Raw genomic sequence first — 17,056 nt, 5'->3', positions numbered from 1 at the left:
TCCAGATTCATCCATGTTATGAGACATTTCTCAGATTCCTCATTGTTCTTTATTTATCATTGTATAGTATTCCGTTGTGTGAATATACCATAATTTGTTTATCCATTCATCTGTTGATGGGCACCTAGGTTGATTCCATCTTTTTACTGTTGTAAACAGTGCTGCAGTGAACATGGGTGTGCATATATCTATTCATATGAGGGCTCTTATTTCTCTAGGATGTATTTCAAGGAGTGGAATTACTGAATCGTATGGTAGTTCTATTTCTAGCTTTTTAAGGAAGTGCCAAATTGATTTCCAAAATGGTTGTACCATTTTTTGTTCCCACCAGCAGTGTATAAGTGTTCCAGTCTCTCCACAACCTCTCCAACATTTATTATTTTGTTTTTTGGATTATTGCTAGCTTTTTTAGCCTTGTTGGCGTGAGGTGATATCCTTTGTATAGTAGTTTTGATTTGCATTTCTCTAATGGCTAATGATGGTGAGCATTTCCTCATGTATCTGTTAGCCACCTGAATGTCTTCTTTGGTGAAGTATCTGTTCATATCCTTTGGCCATTTTTCAATTGGGTTATTTGTCTTTTTGTTGTTGAGGTTTTGCCATATCTTGTGGATTTTAGAGATTAGACAATGATCGGATTTGTCATAGCCAAAAGTTCTTTCCCAGTCTGTAGGTTGTGTTTTTAGTCTTTTGATGAGCTTAAGTGTTTGGTTTTTAGGAGCTCCCAGTTGTCTAGTTTGTCTTCTGGTGTTTGTGCTTTGTTAGTTATGTTTTGTATTCTGTTTATGCCATGTATTAGGTCTCCTAGTGTTGTCCCTGTTGTTTCTTCCATGGTCTTTATCGTTTTAGATTTTATATTTAGGTCTTTGATCCAGTATGAGTTAGTTTTTGTGCATGGTGTGAGGTATGCGTCTTGTTCATTTTTTTTTTTTCCAGACGGATATCCAGTTTTGCCAGCACCATTTGTTAAAGAGACTGTCTTTTCCCCGTTTAATGGACTTGGGGCCTTTGTCAAATATCAGCTGCTCATAGGTGGATGAATTTATGTCTGGATTCTCAACTGTGTTCCATTGGTCTATGTATCTGTTGTTGTATCAGTACACGACTGTTTTGACTACTGTCGGGGTATAATAGATTCTAAAATCAGGTAATGCGAGGCCTCTCACTTTGTTCTTCTTCTTCAGTAATGCTTTACTTACCCAGGGCCTCTTCCCTTTCCGTATGAAGTTGGTGATTTGTTTCTCCATCTCATTAAAAAATGTTGCTGGGATTTGGATCGAGATTGCATTGTACCTGTAGATAGCTTTGGGTAAAACTGACATTTTCACAAGGTTGAGTCTTTCTATCCACGAGCAAGGTATGCTCTTGCACTTACGTACGTCTCTTGCTTTCTGGCAGTAGTGTCTTGTGGTTTCCTTTGTGTAGCTGTTTTACATCTCTGGTTAGATTTATTCCTAAGTATTTTGTTTTCTTGGGGGCTATTATAAATGGTATTGGTTTGGTGATTTCCTCTTAGGAGTTCTATTTGTTGTTGTAGAAGAATCCGATTGATTTTTCTATGTTTATCTTGGATCCTGCTACTCTGCTGAATTTTTCTATTATTTCCAGTAGTTTTCTTCTGAAGTCTTTTGCGTTTTCTACATATAGTGTCATATCATCCGCCAATAGGGACACTTTTACTTCTTTGTTACTGATTTGGATGCCATTTATTTCTTTTTCCTGCCTTATTGGTCTAACTAGGACTTGCAGCACATACGTTGAATAAGAGCGGTGATAAAAGGATATCCTTGCCTGATTCCGGTTCCCAAGGGAAATGCTTTCAGATTCTCCATTTAGGATGCTGTTAGCTGTTGGCTTTCTACAAATGCCCTTTATAATGTTGAGGAACTTCCCTTCTATTCCTATTTTGCTGAGAGTTTTTATCATAAATGAGTGTTGAACTTTGTCAAATGCCTTCTCTGCATCAGTTGATAAGATTATGTGGTTCTTTTGTTTTATGTATGTGATGGGTTACATTGATTGTTTTTCTAATATTGAACCATCCCTGCATAACTGGTATGAATCCCACTTGGTCATGGTGGATTATTTTTTTGATATGTTGTTGAATTCTGTTGGCTAGAATTTTGTTGAGGATTTTTGCATCTGTGTTCATGAGGGCTGTTGGTCTGTAATTTCCTTTTTTTGTGGTGTCTTTACCTGATTTTGGTATCAGTGTTATGCTGACTTCATAGAATGAGTTTGGGAGTATTCCATCCTTTTCTGTGCTCTGAAATACCTTTAGTAGTACTGGAATTAACTGTTCTCTAAAAGTTTGGTAGAATTCTCCAGCGAAGCCATCAGGGCCAGGGCTTTTATTTGTTGGGAGTTTTTTAATTACCTCTTCAATCTCTTCTTTTGTTACAGGTCTTTTTAGTTGTTCTATCTCTGTTGCTGTTAGTTTAGGTAGGTAGTGTTTCTAGAAATTGTCCGTTTACTCTAGGTTTTCAAATTTGTTGGAGTACAGTTTTTCATAGTATTTTGTTATGATTTTTTTAATTTCAGTTGGGTCTGTTGTGATATCACCCAACTCATTTCTTATTCATTTTATTTGCTTCCTGTCAGGTTTTTCTTTTGTCAGTTTGGCTAGTGGTTTATCAATTTTGTAGAACTTTTCAAAGAACCAGCTCTTGGTCTTGTTAACTCTTGCAATTGTTTTTCTATTCTCTATTTCATTTATTTCTGCTTTAATTTTTATTATTTACTTTCTTCTGGTGCCCATGGGTTTCTTTTTCCTGCCCTCTTTCTACTTACTTGAAGTGTAAGGTTAGTGTTTTGATTTTGGCCCTTCCTTCTTTTTGGATATGTTCACTTATTGCTGTAAATTGACCTCTAAGGACTGCTTTTGCTGTGTCCCAGAGATTCTGGTAGGATATGTTTTTATTCTCATTTGATTCTGTGAATTTCTTTATTCTATCTCTAATTTCTTCTATAGTAGTTTTTGAGCAAGGTGTTGTTCTATTTCCATGTGTTTGATTTTTTTTTCCCTTGCTTTTTCTGTTATTAATTTCTACTTTTATGCCTTTATGGTCAGAAAAGATGCTTTGTAATATTTTGATGTTTTGGATTCTGTTAAAGCTTGCTTTGTGGCCTAATACATGGTCTATTCCGGAGAATGTCCCATGTGTGTTGGAAAAGAAAGTATATTTGGCTGCTGTTGGGTGGAGTGTTCTATGTATGTTTATGAGATCAATTGATCGATTGTGTCATTTAGATCTGCTGTGTCTTTATTGGAAACCCTGGTGATGTAGTGGTTAGGTGCTACGGCTGCTAACGAAGAGGTTGGCAGTTCGAATCCTCCAGGTGCTCCTTGGAAACTCTGTGGGGCAGTTCTACTCTGTCCTATAGGGTCACTATGAGTCAGAATCGACTCAACGACAGTGGGTTTGGTTTTGGGTGGGTGTCTTTATTGAGCTTCTTTCTAGATGTTCTGTCCTTCCCCAAAAGTGGTGTGTTGAAGTCTCCTACTATTATTGTGGAGCTGTCTGTCCCTCTTTTCAATGTTGTTAGAGTTTCTTTTATGTATTTTGGAGCCCTGTGGTTGGATGCGTATGTATTTGTGATGGTTATGTCTTCCTGGTATATTGACCTTTTAATCGTTAACATCGTATCCTTTGCGGTGGATTTTACTTTAAAGCCTGTTTCGTCAGAAATTAATATTGCCACTCCTGCTCTTTTTGATTGTTGTTTGCTTGATCACGTTTTTTTAAATCCATTCGGCCACTCTCCGTCTCTTTATTAGTGCATTTAGTCCACTTAAATTCAGCATAGTTATTGATAGGTATGCGTTTAGTGCTTTCACTTTGATTTTTTTGTGTGTGTGTCGTTGACAGTTTCTTTGTTCCACTTAATTTTATGTGCTGAGTCGTTTTTCTTTACTGTCTTTTCTTCTTTTTCATTGTTGTTGATTTGTATTTGCTGGGTTTTTTATGTTTTTCTTGTTTTTTTATTTTGATGTACAGGATTGTTAGTTTCCTTTGTGGTTACCTGAATAGTTACTTCTGTTTTTCTAAGTTTAAACCAATTTTTTATTTCTTGATATCGCCTTGCCTTGCTCTCCGTATGAAAGTTCTATGACTGTATTATTTAGTCCCTCTTTTTTGTTTTAATGTTGTCTGTTACATTTCGATATCTCTGTTTGCCTATTTTCAGTGTTTTAGCTTTGATTTATTTTTGTGACTTCCCTATCTGGCTTGATATCTGGTTGCTCTGTCCTGTGTTCTAGTCTTGGATTATTATCTGATGTTATTGATTTTCTGACTGGATGACTGCCTTTAGTATTTCTTTAGATTTTGGTTTGGTTTTTACAAATTCCCTAAACTTCTGTTTATCTGGAAATGCCCTAATTTTGCCATCATATTTGAGAGACAGTTTTGCTGGATACATAATTTTTGGCTGGCCATTTTTTTCCTTCAGTGTCATCCCATTGCCTTGCTTGTATGGTTTCTGTGGAGTAGTCAGAGTTTAGTCTTATTGACTCTCCTTTGTAGGTGACTTTTCATTTATCCCTAGCCACTCTTAAAATTCTCTGTTTATCTTTGGTTTTGGCAAGTTTGATTGTAGTATGTTTTGGTTATTTTATTTTGGGATCTACCCTGTGTTGGGTTCAGTCGGGGATTTTTTCTGCCAACAAATCTTCAGCAGTTCTCTCTATATTTTCTGTTATCCCCCTACCCACCCCATTCTGGTACTCCAAGCCCTTGTAGGTTATTCCTCTTGATAGAGTTAGATATAATTCTTAGAGCTTCTTCATTTTTTTTTTAATTCTTTTATCTGATTTTTCCTCAAATAAGTTGGTGTCAAGTGCTTTTTTTTCAGTCCCATTAATTTTGACTTTCACTGCCTCAATTCTGCTCCTGTGACTTTCTATTGAGTTGTGTAATTCTGAAATTTTATTGTCAATCTTCTGGATTTCTGTTTGCTGTCTCTCTGTGGATTCTTGAAACCTGTTAAATTTATCATTGTGCTCTTCTATAATCTCCTTGAGTTCCTCTATTTCTTTGTATGTTCCTTGGCTTGTTCTGCGTTTTTCCTGGTCTCCTTCCTGATCTCTTGAAGAGCTCTGTATATCAATCTTTTGAGTTCTACCCTCCGTAATTCCAAGAAGTTCTCTTCCTCTAGGAGGTTTTTTGGTTCTCTGTTTTGGTTACTTGCTGAAGCCATTACAGTCTGCCTTTTTATGTGATTCAGTATTGACTGTTGTCTCCCAGCCATGAATAAGTTACCATATTTATGTATTGTATGTTTGCTTACTCTGTCTTAGTTTCTTGTTTTGTTTTGATATGCCCAAATAGGTTGGTCACGTGAACTACTTTGATTGTTGGCATGTTTGAAGCTCTCATGTCCTGTCACCAGGTGGTTAAAGCTGTTACTAGATACGTGAGCCCAGGAATCTGTTTACTTTTCTTGTGTGGATTCAACTCAGGTGTCCAGGTCATTGGTCACTGAGTGTGTGGTGTAGGCTCTCACCTACAGTCCTAGGTGGGCAGGGGTGATCGAGTAGGCACAGGTATCTGGCTGTAGTAGCGGGTCATGTGCTGAGCAAGGCAGAGGGCTGACAGCTGCCCCTGAGTGCCCGGTTGGAAGGCATGTCCCTGGATCGCGTAGGTGGATGGGTTTTGCAGCCAAACTTTGGGCACCCAGTGCTGTTGGCTGTAAGGACTGGGAGGCACCACTTGTTCTTGGACCTCTCGTGGGTGGCTAGGTGGAGTGGCTGGAGCCACCAGTCCCCTGGCCCCTGATGTGTGTAGGTGAGGACACTGCTTATTGAGCAGGGTGGTATCAGATGTCACAAACCTGCCACTCCACCATATAGGGGATACAATTGAAGTTAGGCTTCAGGCATATACTCTGTTGTACTGTGCTAAAGTGGGCCTACGCTGATGAAATAGGCCTACACAGGTCTAGGCAGGGGTGAAAGGCATTCAAAGTCCGTAGACCCCTTATGACTATGCTTACGCAAAGGAGCTGTGCCTGCCCTAAGTTCACGTCTTAGGGGAGGTGGCAGATTATTTTTTCCTGTTTCTTAATTTGTTCCTTCTCCAAAGCCGAGGGATCTTAAACAGGATTGGGGTATCAATTCTTCTCTGAACGTTTGGTAGAATTCCCCAGTGATGCTGTCTGGTCAAGTACATGTTTTTGTTGGGAGGTTTCTGAATACTGATTCAATATCTTCTCTTGCTATGGCCCTGCTGAGATTTTCTATTTCCTCTTGAGTCAGTTTGGGTAGATTGTGTGCTTCTAAGAATTTGTCAATTTCATCTAGGTTATCCAGTTTGTTTCCATACAGTCGTTCATAATTTGTGTCATAATTTTTATTTCTGTCTGATCGGTTGTAGTGTCTCCTGTTTCATTTCTTACTTGTTTGCATCTTTTCCTTTCTTTGCCAGTCTGGCTAAAGGTGTGTCAATTTTATTGGTCTTTTCAAAGAACCAAAGATTTGGGTGATTCTCTTTTGTTTTTCTGTTTTCAATTTCTTTATTTTTGCTTTGACTTTTGTTATTTCCTTTCTTCTGGCAGATTTAGGCTTAGTTTGCCCTTCTCTTTTTAGTTTCTCCTCAAGCTGTAGAGTTAGGTTCTTTTGTCCTTTTTACATATAAACCCAGTGCCGTCGGGTCGATTCCGACTCATAGCGACCCTATAGGACAGAGTAGAACTGCCCCATAGAGTTTCCAAGGAGCAATTATTTTTATAAGCTTCCTTCTGAGTATTGCCTTCACTGCATCCCACAAGTTGTGGTATGTTTTACTTTTATTTTCATTTGACTCTAAGAAATTTATGATTTCTTTCTTGACTCATTGGTAGTTTGATACCCCAGAAAACCAAACTCTTGGCTGTTGAGTCGATTCCGACTCATAGCGACCCTATAGGACAGAGTAGAACTGCCTCATAGGGTTTCCAAGGTATTTAATAGTGTGTTTGATTTCCATGTGTTTCAGGTATCTTCCAGGTTTTTTTTTTTTCTATTATTGATTTCTAGTTTCACTTCATTGTGGTCAGAGAAAATACTTTCTATGGTTTCAGTCTTTTCTCATCGAGACTTGCTTTATGACCTAACATTTGACCTCTCTTGGATAATGAGCCATGTGTACTGGAGTAGGATGTATATTATGTTATTGTTGGGTGAAGTGTCCTGTATATGTCTGGTAAGTCCAGTTTATTTGTAGTATCATTCAGGTACTCTGTTTCCTTGTTGATTTTCTCTCTAGATGTTCTCTCCAATACAGAAAGTGATGTATTGAAGTCTCCAACTATCATTGTACTGCTATTGATTTCCCCCCTTTAATTCTTTCAGTGTTTGCTTTATGTATTTAGGTGCTCCAATGTTGGCTACTGTTATAGGTTGGATTGTGTCCCCAAAAATACGTGTTTTAAATCCTAACCTCTATGCCTGTGGTTATAATTCCATTTGGGAATGTGTTTTCTGTGTTATGTTAATGAGGCAGGATTAGCAAAGAGTATATATTGAGTCAATGCCTTTTGAGGTATAAAAGAGATCAAACAAGTGAGCAGTGCAGAGATGGTGAAAGGGGGTGGCAAGCCACATGAAGATTATCCAGAAGCAGAAGCTTAGAAGACAAGGACCTTCCCCCAGGGCCAATAGAGAGAGAATGCCTTCCCCTAGATTTGGTGCCCTGAATTTGGGCGTCTAGCCTTTTAAACCCCCATGTGTCTGTCAGTTTGTTGTACTGGAGGGGCTTGTGTGTTGCTGTGATGCTGGAAGCTGTGCCACCAGTATTCAAATACCAGCAGGGTCACCCATGGTGGACAGGTTTCAGCTGAGATTGCAGACTAAGACAGACTAGGAAGGACCTGGTGGTCTACTTCTGAAAAGAATTAGCCAGTGGAAAACTTATGAATAGCAGCAGAACATTGTCTGGCATGGTGCTGGAAGATGACCCGCTTAGGTTGGAAGGACCGGGCAGTGTTCCGTTCTGTTGGACATAGGGTCACTATGAGTCAGAACTGACTTGACGGCACCAAACTACAACAGCAAACCTCCTAAACTGTGAGAAAATAAATTCGTTAAAGCTACCCGCTTGTGTTATTTCTGTTATAGCAGCACTAGATAACTAAGTTAGATTAACAAAAAGTTTTAACAATTAAGTATATACATACTTGTATATACTTAATTGTTAAAACTTCTTGATTAATTGACCCTTTTGTCACTATGGAAACCCTGGTGGCGTAGTGGTTAAGTGCTATGGCTGCTAACCAAAGGGTTGGCAGTTTGAATCCACTAGGCGCTCCTTGGAAACTCTGTGGGGCAGTTCTACCCTGTCCTATAGGGTTGGTATGAGTCGGAATCGACTCTACGGCACTGGGTTTCGTTTTGGGGTTTTTTTTTAATCACTATATAATGTCTTTTCTAATCTTTAAAATCTTCTAACAGATTTTGTCTCAAAGTCTACTTTGTATGATATTAAGGTTGCCACCCCAGCTCTCCTTTGGTTATTACTTGCATAGACTTTTTTTTCCATCCTTTCACCTTCAACCTATTTATGTCCTTGGGTCTGAGGTGTGTCTCTTGTAAAAAAAATGTAGTTGGATCATGTTTTTTTAATCCATTCTGCCACTCTTTGCCTTTCGACTGGAGCATTTAGTTCATTTGCGTTCACTGTAATTACCAATGGAAACCCTGGTGGTGGTGTCGCTATGAGTCGGAATCGACTTGACGGCACTGGGTCTGGGTTGGGTAATTACCAATGAGAAATTATTTACTTCTGCCATTTTGGTATTTGTTTTTTTGTATGTCTTACACTTTCTTTGTCTTATTCCTTTAGTACTGTCTGCTTTTATGTTTGGTTGGCTTATTGTAGTGAGGTATTTTGGTTCTCTTTTTTCTTTTTGTGTATGTTTTTAAGGTAATTTCTTAGTGGTTATCATGAATGTTACATTTCACATATTGCAGTTATAACATTCTAGGTTAAGGTGATGACAGCCTAACTTCAGTAACCTATGAGAAATTCTGTACCTATATACCCCCTTTTTGTTGTTGTTATCACTAATTGTATCTTTATATTTCATGTACTCTGTAACATAATTTTACCCTTGCTTTTATACATTTGCTATTAAAAAGGATGAGGGACAAAAGAACTAGAATTATCAAGTGTGAATACCTTACTACTAGTCCTTATACTTATTCATGCAGTTAACTTCACTAGAGATCTTACTTTTTATGCATGGCTTTGAATTACTTTCTACTGTCTTTTCTCTACCATCTGCAGGACTCCCATTAGTATTTTTGGTAGGGTTGGTCTGGTGGATATGAACTCTCTCAGTTTCTGTTTGTCTGGGGATGTTTTAATTTCACCCTCTTTAGGGTCGCTATGAGTCGGAATCGACTCGACGGCACTGGATTCTGGGTTTCTCAAAGGACAGCTTTGTTAGGTATAGTATTCTTGGTTGCCAGTTTTTTTTTTCCCCCCAGCCTTTAAATGTAGCGTTCAATTGCCTTCTGACCTCCAGTGTTTCTAAGGAGAAATTGGCATTTGATCTTTTGGGTGATTCTTTATGATAAATGTGACTGTTTGGTTCTATCTTGGTGCTTTCAGGACTCTCTCTTTTTTTTACTTTTTGAGAGCCTGATTATGATGTGTTTGGATTTATTCCGCTTGGAATTCTTTGAGCTTCTTGGATTTGTAGATTGATACTGTCATCAGATTTGGGAGAATTTCTGTCATTTTTTCAAATAGCGCTGTCTCTTTCGCTCTGCCTCGTATCCTTCTGGAATTCCCATGATATGTATATTGGGTCTGTTGATGTCCCATAATTCTGTCCAGTTGTGCTCAGCAGTCTTGACCCTCTGTTTTTGTTGCTCTTAAGCCTTTGTAATTTCCACTGTCTTATTCTCTAATTTGTTGATTCTTCTGCAGGCGGAGAAAATCTTTTGTTAAATACTTCTATTTCCATTGTGTTTCTCGTATCAGTTATTGTCTCTTTTAGTTGCAGTATTTGTGTTTGGTTTCTTTTATCTTTTTTTTTAAGTTCTCATTTTGTTCATGCATTGTCTTCCGTATTTTTTTAGACCTTTGTGTTTTCCCTTAGTTCTTTGATTATGTTTAACATTGTTTTAGTATATTCTTTCATTCTTGTCATTATTCAGGCTTCCATAGATGTGATTCATTCCCTTTGTCGTGGTAATTTTGATAGGCCATTGTTTCTTTTATGTTTGTGCATTTTGTGATTTTTTTTCTTATTGGAGCATTAAAATTTTTCAGGGTGTCAGCTTTCTCAGAGCTCCCCAGTATTTGTTGTTTTTGCCAACACTACTTCTGCAAACAAATTTTAGACAGACAGAGCCTTTGGCCTTTGCTCACGGCGTCCTCTCCCTCTTTGTGATAGCTCCTTCTCCCTCCCTGATGCAATTAAGATTCAGAAGTTCCAAACCTCAGTTTTCAACTTTCAGTGTCTTCTAAATACCCCAGAGAACATGCTGTGATCAAGCTGTCCACCAAAGAGTGCAGCCACTCAGGCAAGAAATCACACACTAATCAATCTGTCCACCAGGGTGTACAGTCTTCTCTGTCTTATTACTCTCTGCTCTGTTACTGCAACCACGTTTCCATTTAGAAAGCTCACACCTAGTGAGCCCGCCGAAGGGCTCACTGTTGCCTTCCGATTTTGCCTGGAGCTTCCTTCCCTGCCAGTGGTGGCCATTTATATCTAAGCGGGCATTCAGGGGAACCACAGGCAGAATTTCCTCCTTATCGGGAGGAGGAGGGGCTGGCATTCCCGAGAATGACCTCCAAGGAATCTGTCTCATTGATTTCAGAGCCTAGCAGCCCTGTGGTTTGTGAGGAGGAAGTCTCCAATTAGGTGACCTGCCTCCTGGCCCTACTGCAGAGGATCATTTATAGGAGTTCATATCAGTCTAGTAATTGACAGTTACCAGGAGGGAAAGAACTGGCACTCTGTGAATGGACCCCAGGAATGTCTGCCTTGTTAAAACCACCAATGGTATGTTGGGTGTGGGTGTAGGTTCCACCCAAGACATGTTCTTCCTAATATACAGCAGCCTCATTCAGCAGTCCTTAACATTGACTGGAGGGGGTGGCCAGACAGACCCAAACTGGCCACCAGGGAGATTTGTCCTGTTGATTTCAGAGGCCTGAGCCATGGAGTATGTGGGCTGGCAGAGTGTTGGCTATGGGAGCAGACACCACTGCGGAGGACCTTCTGTAGCAATTTTAGCAGCCTCGCAGCTAACACCTACCAGGTGGGGGAGGTGCTGGCCCATGCCAAATGGACCCCCCACCCCCCGCCCCAGGAGGTCTGCGTTGTTGATTTTAGAGCAGAAGGTTGGGGTCCTGCTTCTTTGCACAGACGGGGTGTGGTGGTTAGGGAAACAGGCTGTTTTGCTGGGGTTGTTATCCCAGTTCACAGTAGCCAGCAGCTGCAAGGCTTGGAGGAGGGGCAAAGATGGTGGGAAAAGCAATTTTCCTACCGTATATGACTCGTTGATCCTTGCCTGTCTGAGGTTTCCCACTGCCATCCTTGGCTGCCCAATTCAGAGTCCTTCAAGACCGAGTGCAGTTTCCTTGTTGTATTTGTGGACAAGGGTCAGAACGGTGATCTGTTTATGCCACTGTCTCCCCAGAATTGGCTCTGAAGTAGCTTTTGTAACTTCACGCAAGTTCTGGTGAATTTCAAATATTAACCTAGAACTCTGCCTGTAAGGTGTGTACACTTCCCTAGTGTTCTGCTTTGTGCCTCTCTGCCAGCACCCCCAAATGCACATGTTCCATTCTGAGTGCATTTTCTACTGGATGATAGGAAACTTGCACAAGTAGGCACATGGTAGGAGGTGAATGAGCTGGCACTTGGCCTTTCTTGTTCTCCGGCTTACCCTTGGCTTGTTTTAGGTTTAATGAATGAGCTGGAGCAGTGAGATAGTGACCACTACTCACCTGGGAGACTTATATCCATGTGAAAATAAGCCACAAGCTTTTCATAGGTGTGATTTATTCTTTGTTACAGTTGCAGGTTGTAATTTCTCCTCTGGATTTTCTCTTACAGGTGCATGCTATGCACTAACATACAATACAAATATTGATGAAGATAATACTGTTGCCCTACTACCAAATGGTAAGAACACTCACTTTTTTGTTTTTCTAATTGTAAAAGAAATATATATTGTAAAAAAAAAACCTAATAATTCAAATATATGTAAAGTGAAAGTCTCCCCCTTCATCTCCTTTCCTCTAAACCCACTCCCCTTTTTAGAAGCAGCTATTGTTAACAAATTGGTGTTTGTTCTTCTAGACATTTTTTTATTTGTTTATAAACACACACAAAGGGTTGTGTTGGTTTTTGGTTTTTTTTAACATTATATGTCATTACATTGTTTTCAGTTTGCCTTTTTTCCAAGCTATATATCATAGACATCTTTCTATATCAGTTCTTACTTACTAATTTTAATGGCTTGAAGGCACTCCAAAGAATGGGTATACCATAATTTAACTATTCCTTCTTTCTAATTTCAGTCTTATGAATAACACAATAAAATACTTGTACGTAATTTATTACACTAATATTTAATTGTTCAGTTTGCCTTGCTTTCTTGCTTAGAGGATATTTTATATTTTTAACATCTCTTTTATGGAAATTATTTGATTCATAGGGAAATTAATTTTATCACTGGATAAAGACACTTATGAAGAAACTGGACTTCAAGGTCATCCGTCTCAGTATTCTGGCAGAAAAATCATGAAATTTAGTAAGTATTAGGCTCACTCTTGCATATTCTAACAAGTCAGTTATCTCCCTGTAGCAATTTAAATTTAAATGTTTGATGAATTACCTGTACTCTCTTTGTTCAGAAAACATTTGGCTTTTTCTTGTCTCTAAAACTTCTGACTGTAGGAGCTATTATATGACCAAGGGGCTTCAGAGAAGATAAGATCCTGCTGTTGTATTTATTTTTCTTCAGCTGTAGGCTGCATCTTATAAGTTGAGAGGATTGGGCACAGTCCACTTCATATATATGTTTCAGGTCAAAAATTTGGAGTAATAAACCCAAGATGGGAGTCTACAGCTTGTTCTTAATACAGATTTTTTTTTTTTTTAATTTCCTCAACTCTTTATGGTTATAAGTAAAAATTGGATGGGTGGGTGATATATTTTCTCCCTGAAAAATTTCTATAAGTGAAGAGATTTGATTCTGCTTAAAATGTCAGGCTTAAACACCAGTAATTAAGGCTACCACATCCATAGGTAAGTTTGAGTTGGCCCCTGAGGATCTCTGCTCTTAGTCTTTGACCTTAGAAAAATAAGCACTAAAAACATCTGTTGTCATTAGCTCTCAATGTTAAAAATGCCCATAGAAGCGAGAGTTTGATTTGGTAAACCAAAGGGAGTGCAAGAGGAACAAAATAATTGTTACTATCCATAAGATTTTTTTTAATATGGATTTTTTAATATACTTTTTTCAGAGTGGAAGCTGTATATATGAATGAAATAGTTGTTCTTTGTTTTTTAAGTTGTTTCCATTGATTTGATGGATTTTTCCTTTAACCCGGATTCCAAGAACTATAAAAGAACATCTTGGTCCTTCAAAGAAAAGAAGCCGTTAAAATTTGATTTTCTTTTGGCTTGGCATCCTACAGGTATGAAAAATAAACAATATAATGATAAAATGATTTTGAAATCTGATTATTAATTAAGGGAGAGTAATGGAGGATCGGTGTGTCTGGGTGGTGCAAATGGTTAAACATCGGGCTGTTAACTCAAAAGTTAATGGTTTGAGTCCACCCAGAGGCACCTCAGAAGAAAAGCCTGGCAGTCTACTGCCAAACCATCTACCACTGAAAACCCTATTGGGCACAATTCTACTTTGACATATGGGGGGTCGCCATGAGTTGGAATTGGCTCCACAACAACTGTTAATGGAAGATGGAGTGGTGATTCATCCCGATAGTTAAGGGATACTGTATTTGTATATATATAAACATTATTAAGGAAGTGGCTTTGGCCTCCTCTGACATCCTAAGAGGCATAGTTCAGGTTAATCTAGACATGCAAGCCAGCTGCCTGAGTCTTCTTGGGTTATATGTAGATCCAGGTATCGTTTGAGTGGCCCCAGAGCAGCTGACTTTTCTCTTTCTCCCCTTTCTTCTTACAGCTTACCTCAGACAGCCTTGGCTATAATATTTTAAAATAACACCAATTAATAGTTATTTATACAAACTTTTTATTCATTATGCAGGGTTATAACTTAGGTATACCGTTAAATGTCAAATTAGATTTGTTGTAACTTTTGATTAAGTAGAACACTAAATTTTGTTCAAAATTTTATATTCACCAAACAAGTTAATCTGCTGACAACTAACTGCCCTGCACCTTGCCCTTTTTAGAAGTGGATCTTTGGCATGTTTGCCATTGAGTCGATTCCGACTCATAGCGACCCTATACTACAGAGTAGAACTGCCCCGTAGAGTTTCCAAGGAGCTCCTGGTAGATTCGAACTGCTGACCTTTTGGTTAGCAGTCGTAACTCTTAACCTCTACGCCACCAGTGTTTCCAAACAAACCTGTTGCTGTCAGTCAATTCTGACTCATAGTGACCCTGTATGAGTAGAACTGCCCCATAGGGTTTCCAAGGAGTAGCTGGTGGATTTGAACTGACTTTTAGTTAGCAGTTATAGTTCTTAACCACTGTGCCACCAGATTATGATGAATCCAATCATTAAGAATTATGACAACATAGTACTCTCTTAGACAGTGGGTAAGCACATAGGTCCTTTTTGGAAATATGCTCATCTGTCTGCCCCTCATGGGAAGTTTCTGGTCACTGGTGCTCCAGCTGCTTCCATAAGTCCTACATCTGTAACACCAGGCTCTCCCTATATCTGGTGGAGCTAATAGTGAGCGTAGTGTCTCATCTCTATGTATTGACTAAGGACTAGCATCTCATGGAGCCTTCTGTGAGGACCATCCATGTGCAGGATTCTGGATAGCTTTTTGCTCCTCAAACACCTGATTATTTTAAGGGTTTGTCAAGGACTGTGTGAGGTCTGAGATTTTACCATATTTGCCGTCTAAAAGTTAGCCTGCCACAGTTTTATGGATGCTGGCAGAAGACAGGAAGCTCCTTATCAGAGAAAAAGTACCTTACGACTCACAGCAGTAGCAGGAGCTGAGTCCCTGCGTCATTTACCTGAGCCCCATTTCCCACAGGGCGATATGAAGAGGGCCAGATGACAACTGCTCGTGCCGTGGGGTGCGTTATGGTAGAGGAACCTGGAGCTTTCAGAATGAGCAGTAAGCCCGCCTGACCTTTGTGCCAGAGAGAGGGAGAGACATCATTTTATTACACTGGCCAGTAAATAATCCTGCTGTTTGCCCTGGAGGGAGCCACTATTTTTATTTTCCAAGGCTGTAGGTTACGGAGACATCCTTTAAAAGAAAAACACTTGCACTTTACTGGATTTTAAAAGACAATCTTGAATGAGATTATATCATCATTCAGTTCCTCTTCCCTTGCCTTAATAGAGATTATGCAAATAGACTTCCTCTGTAGAGGTCAGCAATTTTACTTATATAAAAGGAATGGTTTTGGTTTTATTTATTAAGTTGAATCTTTTTTTACTAGAGCAAACTGTGGAACTAGTATGGGTTGGAGCTGAAAGTGTTTTGCTTTTCCAGGAAAATTCTGAAAGAAGATGAATGTTTGCGGAACTTTGGCACAAGTCGCTAAAAGCAATTTTAATGATTTTAATTCAAATACAACTTTGCACAACTTCCTTCCATCTTACTCAACCCTGCCTGCTTCCCATAAATCTCAGATGGGAGTATTGTAGTTTCAAGGATTTACTGAACTTATTTAAAATATTTAAATGACCATAAATGGTATGTTTTAAGGTGCAGAAGAATCAACGATGATGTCATACTTTTCCAGTTACCAAATTCAGGAGCAGCAGCCAGAAATAGCCCTGAGCACACTGACGGACCTGCAGTGCCCAGTGCTGCAGAGCCATGCACTCCGGGGGGCAGCTGAGGCAGCCTGCAGCGCCCAGGAGCTCTGGGACTGGCTGGGAGCTGTCTTCAGTCACGTCAACCTGTACGTATCTGATCTCGCCAGGACCTTCTTTGGGCCTGGCTTTCATCTTCTTTTCTTAGCTTTGGGTTCAACATGATTATGTGGTAGATACAAATGTGTCTTCTTTCTCTTTTTTTTGTGACAGAAACAATGAGCCTAATAATTTCTTATCAACCTATTACTGTCCTCAGCCAAGCACAGTGGTGACAAAAGCTTATTTATGTACAATCACTGGTTTCCTACTTCCAGAGAAGATCAATCTCTTACTGGAACAACTGTGGTGAGACTCTTTTGCCTTTTCTCTCTTGCTCGTCTGTGCCAACGTGACATTTTAGTGACAATGCTAGTGCTCTGGATTGCAGAGTCCCCTCACAAACATTTTCCTGTTTTTCTGCTTGGGTTCAAAGTGTAATAGCATTACCATCTTAAGCAGCATAATTACCCTTGCTGATAGAAAAATTCTATTGCCAAGTCCTCGTCCTTATGAAAAGAAAAACAGCAGCACTTAAAATATTCTTCTTAAAAACGAACTGCTCATTTTTCTTATTCTGCTTTCCATCCATTTTGGGGCAATAGAAGTTCTAATAGCACCTAAGAAAACAGCAGTACCCTGTGGACGAATGATGCTTTAAGTATGGGAGTTCTGCAAGATATTTCACTTCAAAAAGTAGTAGTGAAAAAAAGGGTTTCAGCACCTCTGAATCCGAATCATCTCAGATGTGTTCTAGTCTTAACATTCTACGGATTATAAGAAGTGGTGAGAAAGAGTCTCAACACCTCTGAATCCAATTCATGTCTCAGACACGTTCTAACCCTACCAGTCTACGGATTAGTGGGCATTAGTAATATACCAAGTACTGTATGAAGTAGTATTTGCCTTTTCTTTTTGGGAGGTACTATATAAATATGTACATTTGTGTCTAAAGTTAGGAAACTTAAATCCGTTTTTGAAAAGACTGTAAATTGAGCATAATTATATAGC

General features: G+C 39.2%; 1 protein-coding gene across 4 annotated transcripts in view; it reads left to right on the top strand.

Annotated features, from left to right (window-relative positions):
- The window catches only part of RPP40 (ribonuclease P/MRP subunit p40), a 38,242-nt gene that overhangs the window by 9,642 nt on the left and 11,544 nt on the right, over positions 1 to 17,056 (top strand). For 3 of the 4 annotated variants that reach the window (XM_064280012.1, XM_064280005.1, XM_064280004.1), the window contains 5 exons: positions 12,055 to 12,123; positions 12,659 to 12,754; positions 13,518 to 13,643; positions 15,897 to 16,095; positions 16,220 to 16,354. In XM_064280012.1, the coding sequence (XP_064136082.1) occupies positions 12,055 to 12,123; positions 12,659 to 12,754; positions 13,518 to 13,643; positions 15,897 to 16,095; positions 16,220 to 16,354 (625 nt within the window). The remainder of the gene's footprint in view (positions 1 to 12,054; positions 12,124 to 12,658; positions 12,755 to 13,517; positions 13,644 to 15,896; positions 16,096 to 16,219; positions 16,355 to 17,056) is intronic. The other variant, XM_064280007.1, reaches the window with a different exon arrangement.

The sequence above is a fragment of the Loxodonta africana genome, chromosome 1 (genome assembly GCF_030014295.1).
Source record: "Loxodonta africana isolate mLoxAfr1 chromosome 1, mLoxAfr1.hap2, whole genome shotgun sequence".
Classification (NCBI taxonomy): domain Eukaryota; kingdom Metazoa; phylum Chordata; class Mammalia; order Proboscidea; family Elephantidae; genus Loxodonta; species Loxodonta africana.
Note: the sequence above shows the minus strand (reverse complement) of the source record. Positions and strands in the feature narration are given on the sequence as shown.